Here is a 17,799-nt window from a genome sequence, read left to right as displayed (position 1 = left end):
GATTGGTCTCATGCAGTCAAGTGATGCGATTTCGCAGGTCAGAGTTCACCAAGCTTGAACTTTGCACCGCAGCGACCTGTAAACCTTAACGCATGACCCTGCGTTTCCGGTCTGACGCATTCGCCTGTGTATAAATGGAAGTCTATGGGGAGAAAAGTCAAGTGTGAGCGCAGCTTTAGTAGGTATATTTGAAACACCCAGGCAGGTTTGTTGAGGCAAGTTGGAACGAGATTGTGACCCCTGTTGTAGAGTGTCACAAAAATGATGCTGTATTGATTTGCATATCCACAGCTGTATCCCTTCTAGACTTTCCTGTGTTTCTGGCTTACTATGAATTTGGACATAATACTCGACTCACATACCGTTTTTACTACACTGTGAAAAATGCTGAAAAATTCCACACAATTCCTTCATGTTGTTCCAACTCAAATCGGTTAATTGTTTATACAAATTTAAGTGGATTGAACATAAATCAATTATATTGGTCCCCTGACCCCCCCACCCCAAAAAAACTAAACAATTTTGTTGCAACTCATTTTAAATAAGTAGTTTCAACAAGCAGCAAAAGTCCTCTTCTGAGTGCAGTTCTAGAATCATCCATGCGCTGTTTTGCTGCGGCTGTTTAAATGATTCAGATTGCTTGCGTATGCCTGATAAAGCAGCACATATCATTATGGTGAAGCCGTTATACTGATCTGGGATCAGGTTACCGTTACATTGTTTGTTTGGCAGTTTCTTTAGTTTCCTGTTGCAGTAATGATCAAAGCACTGAGCATATAATGACCATATCAAGTGACCTGCGTCTCTCTAAAGGGAGCGTTACAAGAGGAAAGATTCACATGACGGGGACCCCACACCTCTCCAACGATTCCACATAAGAGTTATTTCCTGAAATTAAGCATATGTGTTTATTTAAGGTGTGAATATTTCAACTAAAAATACTTCAAACATGTTTTCGTACTTATAAATTCAATAATTTGTATTTAATTTCCAGACTTCACTAACAAAATATTCAATACTCTTTAAGAATATGATGTATATTAGTCAAAAGGTAGTTTTCAGTCATTTTATTTTAGTATATATATATATATATATATATATATATATATATATATATATATATATATGATCCTTTGGTTGCCTTATTAGAGTATAAAAAGCACCATTTTATTATCAAATTTATAGTTAATTATTTATTGTTTTGTTATTTACTTATATAAGTTTTTTTCATAGCAACAAATTGTGAATTTCTGAATTCCCCTTTAATTTTCAATCTTATCAAGCATATTTTATTATTAATTTATATATATATATATATATATATATATATATATATATATATATATATATATATATATATATATATATATATATATATATATATATATATATATATATATTTATTTATTTATTTTATTTATATATATATATATTAAATATATATTTTGCAGAATGTTCTTATTTGGGTCACTAAACTAATCATATTGGAACAGTCTGTGTTTTTGCTTTTATAGTATCTCTGATTGTCATGACTACTATAACTACATGTAAAACTCCTCATAAATTCAAGTGAAGTTTCACAAACTCATTTCCAGAGGAGCATGTGATATGATTGATCCCAGCTGGTCTTTCATCTGTGATCAGCAATAATCCAATCAGATTGATTCACGCTTTCAATAAATAGACTGATTTCACCCCACTGCCTTATATTCTTTTTGGAAGAATCCCCCCTTTCACCCCATCTCCTCCTTTTCCTCCTTTACCAGGGGGAGCTCTGGAGACCTACCTGAACTCTGACTCCTTTATATGCTTACTGACCAGGCGGGAGCCATGGGCTCAATTATCTCTGAACTCAGGGTTCTCTCTCGGGACAGATATGCCAAACCTGCTAATAGCATCAACCATATCCAAGTGTAAACTCTTGAAAGAATAAAATGAACCACTTTAAGTGTGTCTTTGACGAGTTTATAAAGTTGATCAACAGGTTTTGCACAGATGCAATGCATTCAGAACATCCCTGAAGCTGCTTGTATGCTGCAATTTGAGGGGAATATTTACGATGTATAACATATTTAAGGGGTGAATCTGAAATATGCCAAATGAAAACAAGCACTCAGTGATTAATACACTCTAAATTAAATTAGAGTGCAAATATATTAAATGTAAACATAATGTAATGCACGCATTTTTATTTTGTATGCAATGACACTGTTATTTGTTTATCAGCGCTAATATACTGAAACACCGTTACACTTTTATTGTTTCGATGCTTTAAAATCTTTCATATCTTTGACCCATGAACACAGAAGACGTCACACCACACCAGGGAAGTTGTACTTAAAAAATAGATTTATTTTGCCTTCCAATTGTGCTCTTTTTACTTTTAAACAGTGTAAAGCATGGCTGAACCTTCTCCTCCATTCACCTCCATCAAGAAAAACAAAAACAGTTCTGTCTCTTATACATAAACAGTCCAATATCAACAGCGATTGTGTCTTTTCATACAGCTGAACAGGGATTATTTTTTTCACTAAATGAAAGATGCTCTCCAATAATAATAATAATAATAATTTTAATAATAATAATAATACAAGCTAAAAACTAAAATGGCAACAAATAAAAAAAAATAATGGGAAATAGTTTGGGCATGAGCGTTACGATCTCCAAACCAAAAAAAAAAAAAGTAGTAATAAAACCCTGCATGCAGCCGCTCGTGAATTATATTCAATGGATTATGTTTTAACGCATTTTCACGTCCTACTCGCTACTGAAACCAAGTACTGATATTGTGTTCAAGTGCTGGTGAAACATCAATTACCGCCATTTCCATATAATAGCACCTGTTAAAGCCCGAAAGCCACCCCTCGCTAGTAATCCGCTTACAAAAATACAAACATCTACTCAGCGTAGTGTCACGATACTGGATACCAATCGGTACTGAAGCTTTAAAAGCGTCCATTTCCTGCTAACATTTGGGTTCGCTCTTAAACAGCGCTGATTTGCCATTGTGTTCACATGCTCAACAGAAAGGACTGTGATTGGCCATGAAGGTCATCAGTTCACCGAACACACTGCTGTTTACTGTGTGTAACCCCAGATACAGGGACAATGGAGCATTTTAAAGCTGTAAAGATCAGCTGGTCTGTTCATAAGCTGACATACGAATGATCTGCTGATGAATGGACTGGCCTTCGCGGCTCGAATAGGTAAAGAAACACCAAAATCCATTTTTTAAGATGTTGACTGTCATATATATCTCCCACATAAGCAAAAAAAAAAAACACTATTAGGACACATATTTAGCTGACAAGTGAAAATTGAAAAAAAGTTTAGAGCAAATTCATTCTTCCTGTTTAAAAATAAATTTTTGGCCATGAGATCCTTGTGTAAATTCCAGCGAGGAGACTGGATGTCTGTACTGGCTGACATCATTGAGCTTTTAGAACATATGTTCATTAATTCATGAGAAAAACTTCAAACCAATCAGCGCACTCTATTGTGATCGAACTTCATTAATATGCATGATCTAGCTTTGAAGACTCTTTTTACCTGTTACAGTGTTCAGAGAGACGCCACGTTGTGTTGCCAACTGTAATTCAAACAACTAGAAGAAGAATTGTTCGGAGACTTGGGTTGTCAGTGTTGTGTTTATGAATGTGACGCAGCAAAGGTTTTGTTTCCATTTCCCTGTGCTGAAAACACAGCTTGCATGTGGACCCACATGTGTGGATTAAAGTGGTCTGCTAACATGCGACAACAATATGTTTGTAAGGAATATTCTTTACCCGAGAGCTTTTCAAACCTGAAAAAGGCTAGTCTTCTTTTAGAAAAAGACACTCTTCCAGCTGGTGTTGATTTGGTAAGTGTGTGATCAATGTTCGTTGTTTATGTTCTCCAGAAGGCAAAGTTAGTAAGCATCGTCATTAGTACTTTTCAGTTATACCTGAGGGTGCTTTCACACCTGTAGATCGATTGTTTTGTTCTCAAACGGGGATTAAAATTGTTACATTGTAGCTCTTTTTTTTCATGGAGCGGTTCGCTTTTACACGGCAACGTTTCTAAACGAACCAAAATAGTTAAAATGTGCGAGTAAACTCTCCTCACATTGGTCAGATTTCCACGGTTTATTTTTCAGTCTCGCTCAGCTGTCATGCGTCCCTATTTTAATTTCTGACAATGAGTAAAAAGATATTATAAGCGAAAACTGTGCTTTAATTTTGAATAGTGAGATTTCATTGCAATGTCCATTTTAATGTTGATACTAAAAAATAAAATAAATCCCTGCAACTTTCTATAAAGAATAGTTTTTGGAAAACCAAGAAAAAACACCAGAGAATGTTTGCAGAATGTTCTTATTTGGTTCCCAAAACACACCGTATTGGAACAGTCTGTGTTTTTGCTTTTATAGTATCTCTGATTGTCATGACTACTATAACTACATGTAAAACTCCTCATAAATTCAAGTGAAGTTTCACAAACTCATTTCCAGAGGAGCATGTGATATGATTGATCCCAGCTGGTCTTTCGTCTGTAATCAGAAATAATCCAATCCGATTGATTCACGCTTTCAATAAATAGACTGATTTCACCCCACTGCCTTATATTCTTTTTGGAAGAATCCCCCCTTTCACCCCATCTCCTCCTTTTCCTCCTTTACCAGGGGGAGCTCTCGAGACCTACCTGAACTCGGACTCCTTTATATGCTTACTGACCAGGCGGGAGTCCTCAGTTATCTCTGAACTCAGGGTTCTCTCCTGGGACAGATATTCCAAACCTGCTAATAGGATCAATCTATAAGCAGATTGATCAATCGAATCAATCAATCGAATAGTGAGACCCACAGACATGTATTATGGGCTGAGCTTTAAAACGCTCTAGTATCCCTGTATTTGTGGTTACACTCAGTGAAAAGTGGTGAGTTCGGTGAACTGATGACCTTCACTGCCAATCACAGTCATTTCTGTTGAGCATTTAAACACAATTGCAAATCAGCGCTGTTTAAGAGCAAGCTCAAATGTTAGCGGGAAATGACGTTACTAAAATTTCAGTAGCGATTAGTATCGAATTCCAGTATCGTGTCAACACTAATTCAGCGTTTCGTTTTTAACCATCTATATTTTAAAATCAACACGGGGATCGAGTATGTACAGCAACGTACACAATACAAAACTCTTTCTAAACTCATCATAAATAATCACCTGTCGCATTTTAATCGACAGAAATTTCAACAAGACAGAAAAAAAGTGTTTTTGTGTGTGTGTGTGTGTGTGTGTTTCTTATCGTAGTGGTTCATCTGTTCCAAAGTGCTCAGGGCTCGAAAATGATGCCATCGAATTAGCATTGTGCTTCAGTGTTGCGCTATAGTGTGCATTTGCAGTGTAGATGCGCAGAAAACCCAACGGCTACTTCCTTCATTATTTATAAGGCACTTATAGTCATTGTGATTGATCCGTAGTGGGCGGAGTCAGAGTGAGGTCACAGTGGTAGGGCGTGGCAGGTGGGTGGAGTTAAGAGTGTGTGTCGGTCTGGGGGCGGAGTCAGTGTTCTTTGGGTGGTGCTGAAGGGGGAGGGACTCCTCTAGTCTCTGCGTTTGCTCCTCCCCCTGGCGGATGAGCTCGTCTAGGTGGCGCTGTCGGATCAGGAGCGCTGGCTTCATGCGGATGAAGCGCTGGTAGTCATGCAGCTGCGGGACGCTCAGGTAGCCCGCGAGAATATCCAGGACCACTCGCTCGCGCCGGTCCAGGTTTTCCTTCAGCTCGCGAGCGTCTTCCTGCTGACTGCGCAACTGCTTCTGCTTCAGCTGCAGAGACTCCTGCGGAAACCCATGAGCGCGTTACTAGTGGATCTTAACAAATATACATTAATATGAGCATTTCTTAAAATTTGATGTTTAATTTTGATTATCTTGACATAACTCATTTTTGCTTTAATGTGTCCATTTGGCAAGTTATTTACAATTACTTTAAAAAGTGGACCCCTGCCAAAAATGCGATATTAAGCTACTGTATTCGTGTCTAGGACATCCTTTTAGAATATACAGAAGAAATAGTTAAAATTCAATTTTGTTTCATGTCGAGATCATGAGAAAATTAAGTTGTGATAACGAGAAAACAAAAAAAATATAGTAACGCATGACCTCTAATGCTGCGCTCACACCATGGATGGATTGCAAGCGTGATTGATTTACATGTTAAGTCAATGCAAAGGCACAAATAGACATGCTGTGGCGTGAATGATGTGGCGCGAATTAGATAATGTGATATGATGTGACGCACTTAAGCCGCCTTTCCACTGCTCACGACATTTGGACACGACTGTCGGAATACGCCCCCTTGTGGCAGTCACACAGTATTTTGGTTTAATGAATGAATGAATACTAGAAACTCATAGACCGCTAAAGTGTTGGAGGGAATGTGGAGGCAACATTAAAAAATATATATTTTATTACTTTCTTACTTACATTTATGAACGGAAATATATATATTTTTTTAAAATAGACTTTTTATAGTTCAAAAAATAACCAAGTAAACTCATATTTCTCATCTCGTGCGCACGGACCTGCTATTACAACACTGGAATACGTCACATTCGGTCGCATACGGTCTAGTCGCAGGAGTTTAAATATTTCAACAGATCCGCAGCTCAATTCGGATCCGAATTTTCCGCATATAGAGATGATCGAAACTAAATGCAGCTCCCGGACTACTCTCCATTGGAAATGAATGACTTCCAGTCTGTCGCTTGTCGTGTGCAGTTAAAAGGAAGCTTTAGTGCGCGAAATGCTTGAGTTGGAAAATCTGAGCTTCAGCGGACATTGCATTAACTAATCATGAGCTTTTTCTTTTAGTGGCGTGAATATGACGTAGTGCCTGTTGTTAGTGTTCCGAGGGAAAATTCTCCTGACAAACACTCATCAAACTGGGCTCAGCTCAGTCTGAAGTCCCGCTGAAAGCTGTACATCATCCAGGTATATCGTTTCTGGAGGTATTGATGGAACTCAGAGCTGGGTGCACCTCTGAAAGGATCCAGTGGACCCCAACACGACGCAGATTGAATCTACGCTGTTTTTCAGCCTTCCTAAAGCACATAAAGCACAGCTGTTCTCTCAATAAAATCCATGTTAACCATTTAGCAACAAAGCTAGGGTCACCTGGCACACAGAAGCCCTTCCCATGATGCCAATCTGCATCTATTGTGAAGCGGATTTGACGTGCGAATGAAGCGAGTAAACTCAGAATGTTCAAGCGTCTATTTATGAGCAAATATCACGATTTATTCACGCGTTCTGTGTCTAGTGTGAACACAGCATTAGGACATCTGTAGATGTTTTTGACGTAATCTCAGCTGAAACATAAAGAGAGGGCGGAGCTTAGAGTTGCCCCTCCTGTTTAAAAAAAACAGCCAATAGTGTTTTGTTTTCTCACAGCTCTGCCAGTGAGAGTGGATGAGAGGCATCTTGAAGGGGGCGGGGCTTGTCAGATACTAGAGAGCATTTGATGTTTCAAGTTTTTACTGCAAGATCACATCCTTAACCCTGAATTGCAGTAATTTGTGTTAATTTAACAGCCAACTGTGCAACCAAGGGTGTTTTTATTACAAATAATACAGGTTTGATGGAAATGTTTAAATAAATTAGTAGAGTAAACATGCAAAAAGATGAAAATTAGATTTAAATATTCATAATTGAAGCTGAACACATGATTGGGGAGGCAGAGACAGGCAACATTTTTTTGTCTTTAAATACACATACAAATATCTATAATGTGCTTTTTTTTTTAGAGATAATTTAATGTATTATTCAAAATATTTAAACATTTCATTAAAAGTTTTTGGTTTGAAAAATAATAGAAGGTTTATTTAGTATGAAATCCAAATTGTGAATGTCACCAGAACATTATGTATGTCTTTGACATGAATATGCAATATTATAATGTAATCCAAGTACTATATGTACTATATATAATGCAATATTAATATTCAGACTGCTTTTGAAACAGCGCTGTTGTAATGAGATCTCAAACTCACTAAATCTTGATACTAATGAAGTCTTTTTCTTTTGTCAATTGACAGACAGATCAACTTGACTGACTTTAGCCCTTTTCACACATACAGACCTTTCCGAAAAATTACCAGCAATTTTCCGGGGAGGTGTTTACGTGTGAACAGGCCCTTTTTGAAAATGAGAAGTTGTAACATTATCTGTAATTTGCCAGAATGTTGTGCTGTGTCAAAGAGCTTTGAATGACCAAGAGGCGACACTCAATAGAACATTCAATGCAACAGCAGCGCCCAGCAGCAGCTCCAGATTCCGCCATTTTGGAGTGAAAGTGATTGGCTGTCCATTGGATCTTATTACGTTGTGATGGCGAGCAACTGCTTTGTTATTTATTTATTTATTTAAAAAGCTGAGATACCACCTGAAAGACGATAATACAACACTTAATATGACAATCATCAGCACTTTTAATAGTTTGTTTTACAGACTTATAATATGCTGTTGTTCTATTAGAGTTTTCATTCCAACGCCCTCTAGTGGCTGTTTCCCAAATTGCACTAGAGTGTCGCCTCTTGGTGAATTTATGCTCTTTGGCTGTGTAAACGCAAAATGAAGATTGACGTGAGACATCTGCTTTAGCCAATCAGAACAGTCAGACGCATTCATGTCCGCGAAATTTACGAGAATAAAAGCCTTTGAAAATTTTTCCAGACACATTTAGCTGCTAGACGTTAGTCAGATAACGTTTATATGTTCATCTTAATGCCAATTGTGTAAATAATTATCGATAAGATGCTTATGATAAGCCGTTGTTTGTTTACCTTCAAGCTTTGCGTGGGCATGTGAAACAGCCCGATATTTACCGGTATCACTGTGTGAAAGGGACAATAGAATGGAGGAACTATGACGTCAATTTGTATGCAAAAACCCGGAAGCGAGTTAGCATTTTAGCAGTTCCGGTTCCCTCGTCCCAAAGTAAATGGGTTTTTTGAATGGGGTTTCAGTAAAATCGCTTAAATAAGGTTTGTGGCTAACACAAACTCAAGAAACTTTCACGTTTTGTTCTACGACATAAAACACATCAGTTACAGCACACTCTTGATTTTTTTTAGTTGGTTACGCTTCTTTAAAAAGACGGTTGCTATCAAGGCGCTAAATAGGACTACAGGCGGAGACATTATACTTCATTGAGCTGAACTGGTTTGGAGCGCAGCTCGCTTGTGTTGGGCATTTGGATTTGTCTGTGATTTAAGTATTTTCACAAATAGTTTTTTAGAGTTTGTAGTGTTTTTCTAATCTGAATTCATATTGTGTGTAGATAATGCCTTCATATGTAAAGACCGTCGAGACAGATTCATTTGTTGATCATTTATATTAATAAAACAATATTATGAAGATACTGCTAACAGTTTTATGCTAGCAGCCGATTCGCCAACAAGGTGACGTCATAGCTCCTCCACTCTATGGTGTCTATGACAGATAAACTTGATCTGTGTCTTCATTCCTAAATGAATCATGCTATATTTTGCAACATGATGTCCCTCAATTAGCATTTCTCATTATTCTGCAGTGAATGTAATGTATAATTATCTGGAACGGCCCTTTATTGATTGAAATTAAATGTTTAAGGAGTGTCAGCTTTGGGTTCATTGTTGAAGGTGACTTTTTAAAGGGTTGTTAAAAATATGAAGCATTAATAATAATATGAAATATGTTTTTAAGCAACAAGACTGATATATTACACTGATATATTAGATATACAGTTATAGTCAGAATTATTAGCACTTCTGAATTATTAGTTCAACCGAAAGATTACTAAACATAAGTTTTAATAACTCATCTCTAATAGCTGATTTTTTTATCTTTGCCATGATGACAGTAAATAATATTCGACTAGATATTTTTCAACACACTTCTATAGCCTAAAGAGACATTTAAAGGCTTAACTAGGTTAATTAGGCATGTATTATTTGCATATTTTTGATCAAATGAGTGCAAATATGCTTAATTAAAAATCTATTATATACATAGACATCACTATATACTGTATAACCACAGGTTAACTATGTTTCCACCCTACACACACTCCTTAACTTATCTGATTTTTGAATGTATTAAAATAATGACGACAAGCTTTTTTTAAAGCTGCTTTGAAATGAAAATGATTGTGATAAGCGCAAATAAACTTGAATAAATGCAGCCTCTGTAAACAGAAGAGCCTTTATTTAATAGAGATAATGTTGTGATCTTCTGAAATGGTCATTCAATGCTTGTTTTGTGCTTGTTTGTTGAGTCTGATGTGTAAAAGTTGCTCTGCAGGGCTTTAGATCTCCGACTGATCATGTCAGAAAGCAGATCATTGTTTGTTTGCAAGTGTAAGAATCAATTTCCTCATTCTGCTGAAATGTTGGATGAATTATAATGTGCCTGATCTGATCACATCAGTCTGACTGTTTGTGCACATTTCGCAGCACATTGTTTTGCAGACCTGAAATGCGTGTTGCTTGTAAGGCAGTTGCATTGGTATTTTTAATGCAGCTGTAACTTTAAAACGTGAATATAAAATGCATTCACAATCGCTCTTTATACATATGAACTAAAATCAGTCAAAACCAAATGCCATTAAAAAATTAAAGTAAATTGCGGCAAGAAATTGTAATATGAACTGCCATAAAAAAAAAAAAAAAACTTTTCTACTATAAATGTATCTTTTAATGTATTTTTTAACATTGTCTAATCATAAATTGACAGTATAGTATATATAAAAAACTTTAATATGTACTTACACTCAAATTAATCATGTTACAGTGTACTTAAAATACATGTTTTTACATCATATTTCTGATTGATTAAATACATGCATGTTATTCATTTCAGTAATTACGTCTAATCTTTTTATATACTGCAAATATAATTAAATTGATAAACAGAAAAACAGTCATATAATATAAACAATAAAAATTACTATTTTTTTATGCATTCTGTCACTTCTCTTTAGTTGTTTAAAAAGTTCTTTTATATCGGCACATTTTGACTAAATGATTCAATAATAAGTTATGATTTAGGCGAGGCGGTGGCGCAGTCGGTAGTGCTGTCGCCTCACAGCAAGAAAGTCGCTGGTTCGAGCCTCGGCTGTGTTTCAGTGTGGAGTTTGCATGTTCTCCCCGCATTCACGGGAGTTTCCTACTGGTGCTCCGGTTTCCCCCACAGTCCACATACATGTGGGACAGGTGAATTAGGTAGGCTAAATTGTCTGTAGTGTATAAGTGTGAATGAGTGTGTATGGATGTTTCCCAGAGATGGGTTGTGGGTTCATTCTGCTGTGGTGACCCCTGATTAATAAAGGGACTAAGCCGATAAGAAAATGAATGAATGAATGAATTTATGATTTGTTATAATAATACAATTTTAATTTAAGATGATGGTGCAAAAATTAGTACACCCTAATGAATGTTAGGAAAAATATTAAATACAATTTTAAGAAAGGGAAAAATCCAGAGAACTACAAAAAAAAAGTTTACTTTTTTTTTATTGCAAAAACTCTTACATTTTGAATGTAAATGTATTCTTTCTTAGAGATTTTCGGTGACTGCACTCTTATTTCAATGAATATAACTGTTTAAATGAGCCAAAATGTATAGGCTATATTCACAGAGAAATGGAAAAAAATAACTATAACATTTTGATAATAATAAAAACGTTTTATTTAAATGCACCAAAAATATTTTCTATATTCACAGAGAAATGGATAATTATTTAAATTATTCTGCAATATTTAATTAATGAAAAACTTGTATGCAAACTTGTATTAAACTCGTTTGTATTAAAATCTTATATTTTATTTAAATTGAACAAATTATATATATATATATCAATCTAAAACACTATATATATAATATCAATATATAAAACAATCTAAAATAACAGACTTCATTATGCTTTTCATTGAATCTGTATTAATTTTCTGAATAAAACAATTTTATTATTTATTCATTTTCTTTTCGGCTAAGTTCCATTATTAATCTGGGGTTAACACAGCGGAATGAACCGCCAACTTATCCAGCACATGTTTTTTCCCAGTGGATGCCCTTCCATCACTGGGAACAGTGTGATTTTATTACAGTATAATTAAAGGGGAAAAATAAATACAAGTATAAAAATATACATATTTAGTAAATCAAAGAATATAAAACAACATGTTTAACATTAGTATGATTATTATTAATGATCTGACGCCGTGTGCAGCAGCTCACCTTCTCGTCATCGTGCTCCTCCTCCTCCTGCAGCGCGCTCAGGCTGTTCTCCACTCGCGCCAGTCTCGCGCTCAGAGACAGCAGCAGATTCACGATCTTCTCCAAATCTCCCACAAACATGCGGAATTTCTCCTTCTCGTTGCTTTTGCATCTTTCCTGAACCAACGCCTCCGTGGAGCCGCCGAGAGCCGCGCAGACCTGCTGCTGCTCCGCCAGAGACTCTCTCTCCTCCCGCAGAGACTGAACGCTCGCCCGCAGCGCTTGCAGCAGCTCCACCTGCAGGCCAGAGAGCGCATTGCAGACACTCAATTACATTACACACACACACACACACACTGAACATTATTACAGCCTCATTATTTCTGGAGAGCCAAGAGTTGCTTTGTGTTCAGTGTCATTGGGTTGTTTTTATGCCATTGCATTTAATAAATGCAATGTGATTTCAGTTTTAGTGTGCTAGGTTAGGTTACAGCAACAGGTTACAAAAACAATCTTGCACAAATACTATATTGTAAATTACTAAATGCATTTCAGCATGATTAAATGCATAAATTATTAATATTACATGCACAAGAATTTAATTATATTTTAAGCAAATAAACAAATATACAAATACAATATTTTAATGATATATACAACAGTGCTGTCTGGTTCTCGAATCTGATTAGCTGATAGCCGTGAGATAGTAAAGTAATATCAGCACTCTTTACCCTCTTCACTTCTTGTGTATTACTCCACCTACACGAGTGACAAGCAGAGGACTACAGTTTGACAAATATTGCAGTTGTTGTACAATATAATGTACTTTTGAAGTTGTTTTTAGGCGAGAGTGTAGTTGTTTAGATTGCAACTATGCAGTTTATTTGTAAGGATAGTGCCTATTTTAAATATTTATAATTTCTGTACAGCTGATCAATTCATTATTAAACAGGTAAGTGACATTCTAAGTCAATCTCTCTCTTTTGTATTTTGTAGTGCTCTATTTATACCATAGTAATCTGCTAGTGTTTGATTTACTTTGGATTTTCAGGGGTTAATTATTGTGCTCTCCCGATTGCAACAGAGAAATACTGGGAAATTTCTTATTTCATGCTGTTCAGCCTTATAACCTTAAAATGTGAGCCAAATCACCTGTTTTGTCATCCCTTTAGACATTATGCAGGGGAATCCTTTAAACACTAGCTCTAAAGCGACGTTGGTGAATGAGCAACGGTTTCTGCAGATGTGAATGAATGGCGAAAGAAAGTAGTTCCTTATCCAAAAGGATTTTTTAAACTCTCGTGTTTGATTCTCTTTTTTTATACAGATGATTGTGCCGTCGAACTGTTGTATAAATGCAATATAACACGAGTAGCAGTGCGATATGGCTGTATAACAAAACTGGTGGGACACTAAGGCAACACACGCCTTCCACCAGTGCTTATAGACAGCCATATCACACTACTACGAGTGTGATATTGTTCATATATATACAGTTGAAGTCAGAATTATTAGCCCCCCTGAATTATTAGACCGATTGTTTATTTTTTTTTTCCAATTCTGTTTAACAGAGAGATTTTTTCAACACATTTCTAAACATAATAGTTTTAATAACTCATTTCTAATAACTGATTTATTTTATCTTTGCCATGATGACAGTAAGTAATATTTGACTAAATATTTTTCAAGACACTTCTATACAGCTTAAAGTGACATTTAAAGGCTTAACTAGGTTATTTAAGTTAACTAGGCAGGTTAGGGTAATTAGGCAAGTTATTGTATAAGTGTGGATTGTTCTGTAGATATCGAGAAAAAAAATATAGCTTAAAGGAGCTAATAATTTTGACCCTAAAATGGTGTTTAAAAAAATCAAAAATTGCTTTTATTCTAGCTGAAATTAAACAAATAGGACTTTCTCCAGAAGAAAAAATATTATCAGACAAACTGAAAATTTACTTGCTCTGTTAAACATCATTTGGTAAATATTTGAAAAAGAAGAAAAAAATCGAAGGGGGCTAATAATTCTGACTTTAACTAATATATATATATATATATATATATATATATATATATATATATATATATATATATATATATATATATATAATTTAAAAATGTCATGAATGTATATAAAATGTAAAAATATTATATTGTATATTATTAAATATTAAATAAATGTTAACATTATTGAATACATACCTTAATAATATTATTAAATACACATGGACTTAATTATATTATTTTAAACAAACATAGAAACATATATTTATAGATATTAAAAATAAATAAATAAATAAATAAATAAATAAATAAATAAATAAATAAATTAGATTTATTTTTTTAAATCAGAATTATTAGCCCCTCTTTGATTTTTTCTTTCTTTTTTGAATTTTTCCCAAATGGTGTTTAACAGAGCAAGAAAATGTTCACAGTATGTCTGATAATATTTTTTCTTCTGGAGAAAGTCTTATTTGTTTTATTTTGGCTATAATAAAAACAGTTTTTCATTAAAAAAACATTTTGAGGTAAAAATTATTAGCTCCTTTAAGCTATATAATTTTTTCGATAGTCTACAGAACAAACCATCATTATCCGATAACTTGCTTAATTACCATAACCCGCCTAGTTAAATTAATTAACCTAGTTAAGCCTTTAAATGTTACTTTAAGCTGTATAGAAGTGTCTTAAAAATATCTAGTCAAATATTATTTACTGTCATTATAGCAAAGAAAAAATAAATCAGTTATTAGAAATGAGTTATTAAAACTATTATGTTTAGAAATGTGATGAAAACAAATTTGCTCTTCGTTAAACAGAAATTGGGGGAAAAAATAAACAGGGGGGACTAATAATTCTGACTTTAACTGTATTGTGTGTGTGTATATATATATTTTTTGTTTCTATATTTAATATTCAGAACCAGCTTTTCTTTATTTACATTTTCATATTTTAAAAAATATATAAATATTTAATTTATTTACTGTAAAGCTATCAAATTTTGAATTATCAAATAACATATATACTTTTATTAATAAAAATGTTTTTTTTATAAATAATTTTATTAATATCTTGTGTTTCTGACTTTCCTTTGATTTGAATAAACATCGAACAGATATTTTCTACAAAAAATACAAACTGTATAATAATAACTATATAATACTGTATACATGTTATGTCTAAAATGTTTTAAATAAAACAGCATATATTTTTGATGAATTTCAGACATTGTTAGTGTTCAGCTGCTAAATAAAAATATCTCAAATGAGAAACAGAATATTTACAAAATGTGTATCTGACCTTCTTTTGATTCAAATAAGCTTCTTCATCGTCCAGGTTGGTTTCCATTTTTCTAGGAGGCGTCTGAGAATCTGCAATATCTTGAGCCCTAATGCAGGACAAACACAACAGACAATGAGAAGTGTTTGTCTTGCACACACTGCTTTAACTCCTGAATGCTCTGTATGAGTAAAATGCACATTCCTCGAGTCAAACAGAGCACGCATAATCACACACATACACACTCAGATCAGCAGAAACACACACAACCTGACAGACTGATGATTTACAGCTAAAGTATACACTAAATGCTTGTATTGTGCTTGCAGTTTTATTGGTTTGATTACCAAGGAATGCATAATTATGACACAAATGAATGTACTCCAGATTATTTTAGATAGGCATTACCATAAATTACCATAGTATATGGAGTCAATCTAGGGCCATATATACTTGCAAAATAAAAGAAAGTTTTGCAAACAAAAAATAAAGTATTAAAATAAATAAATAAACTTAAATCTACAAAAATCGCGAAGCGAAAAGAAAGTTTTGAGAAATAAAAATGAAATTTGCAAACAAAAAAGAAAAAAAATCAAGCAGGGCAAAAAAGAAATAAATTATTTGCAAAAAAAAAAAAAAACTATATTTGCAAAACATTTTTATAGCATTGCCTTTAAAGAACCTGTCCAGTCAATTGCAATGCTCATTTTGATTTTGATATGTTAACCGTGAGTTTGCGATGCTGTTTTCACTTTGCACTTCACATTTCTGTGCATTTCACTTTGTGGCCCTAATTTGACAAGGGGCAGTCAAAATTTGGGCGTTTACGGCAGGCTTTTTTAAATTAAAAATTATTTTGTTGGTTCATTCCTCTGTGGCGACCCGTGATTAATAAAAGGACTCAGCCAAAAAGACAATTAATGAATGTATTTGATATGGGTTGCTACTGAAATCTGCAGGAAGGGCTTCAGGAACAGGGTTGGTCACCCCTGGTCTACACAGTGGGATACGTTCATCCATAATTTGCCATATCAAATGAAACTTTTATTCTACAAAATTGTGAAAATAAAACAAAAATAATAATTATTTTCTATTTTTAATGAGAATTGGTATTTTATAAATTACAGATCGATAAAAATCCCTTTATAGAACTATATGAGCGGCGTTTACATTCAGCAGGTGGAGAAATGTAACCATTCATCAATCGACCACGAGATGTCAGTGTCGCTCCGCGCTGATGATTAAACCACTAATTAAACAGAGAGTAAATGTTGAAGCGATGGAGAAAGTTTGAGTGAAATTCTGACCAAACAAACCAACCAAGCTACACAAGTTGTCTGGAAATACGAGGTAAGATAATTTATGAGTTCATTTATACGTTTGCTATTCCTCGTGTCTCTAACGCTGGCGGCTGCACCTTGTTTTCAATGTAGTAACGATGCACGTTTTCTTAACACTCATTCAAATTATGGTCAAATTTGGCATCTCCACCCAAAAGTTCAGTGTATTTATATTTTATTTGAACAATGCCGTTTATAGACAGTGCTATTCTTGTTGTTGAGTAATTTGAAGTAATGATTTAACAAGATTTATTGTCCAGGCCTAAGTTTTGATGAATAACCTTGTTTGCTTCGTTACATACCATTAAAACACACGTACATTAACTAATACGACCTCATTGTAATGTGTAACCTAATACTATCCGTTTTATTTTTTTTTTACAAGATGTATTGTAATCTTGTTTAAACAAAATGTATGATGTGGGTTATCGAAAAAAGTATTGATCAGGAACTGGTATTAAAAATTAAAACTACTCAAATGTAATGTAAATGTATGTGATCATATTTTTCACTTCATTTATAACTTTATTTAGGGCAATGTTTGATTAAAAATATTGAGATATGAAATAAATATGAATAAAATTTAAAACACAGGTGCAACATAATAAATTAAAAATATCACTGAATACAATACAAATGTAAACATTTGCAATTTTCTCACGATGCTCAGGCTTCAACGCCAAAGATTTTTTCTACTGGTCCGATTGGGCCAATGGTTCAGATTTTTACTTGCCCTGCCAAAATTTTCACTGGCCACACCAAAGAAAAAATACAACTTAATAGCAATTTTTTAAATAATGTGTCAGAAATAATGTTTATAATTATTTAAATATTATTTTTTAAATCATAATATATATATATATATATATATATATATATATATATATATATATATATATATATATTACAAAAACATCCCTCAATCACATTCTTGTCTTGTCTCCTTTTTATTATT

The 17,799-nt window shown here is 34.1% G+C and overlaps 1 protein-coding gene and 1 long non-coding RNA gene across 7 annotated transcripts in view; one reads left to right on the top strand and one right to left on the bottom strand.

Annotated features, from left to right (window-relative positions):
* Nucleotides 1-2,331: 2,331 nt before the first annotated feature.
* Nucleotides 2,332-17,799, bottom strand: part of shroom3 (shroom family member 3) — a 150,774-nt gene continuing 135,306 nt past the window's right edge. For 5 of the 6 annotated variants that reach the window (XM_073934227.1, XM_073934228.1, XM_073934230.1 and 2 more), the window contains 3 exons: nucleotides 15,526-15,613; nucleotides 12,250-12,525; nucleotides 2,332-5,812 (listed from right to left, as the gene is read on the bottom strand). In XM_073934227.1, the coding sequence (XP_073790328.1) occupies nucleotides 5,465-5,812; nucleotides 12,250-12,525; nucleotides 15,526-15,613 (712 nt within the window). In that variant the 3' untranslated portion in view covers nucleotides 2,332-5,464. 6 annotated transcript variants of the gene reach the window in all.
* Nucleotides 16,771-17,799, top strand: part of LOC137488778 (uncharacterized) — a 385,094-nt gene continuing 384,065 nt past the window's right edge. Inside the window, exon 1 of the long non-coding RNA XR_012397096.1 lies at nucleotides 16,771-16,854. This is a non-coding gene — a long non-coding RNA (uncharacterized lncRNA). The remainder of the gene's footprint in view (nucleotides 16,855-17,799) is intronic.

Source organism: Danio rerio, chromosome 21 (assembly GCF_049306965.1).
Source record: "Danio rerio strain Tuebingen ecotype United States chromosome 21, GRCz12tu, whole genome shotgun sequence".
Lineage (NCBI taxonomy): Eukaryota > Metazoa > Chordata > Actinopteri > Cypriniformes > Danionidae > Danio > Danio rerio.
Note: the sequence above shows the minus strand (reverse complement) of the source record. Positions and strands in the feature narration are given on the sequence as shown.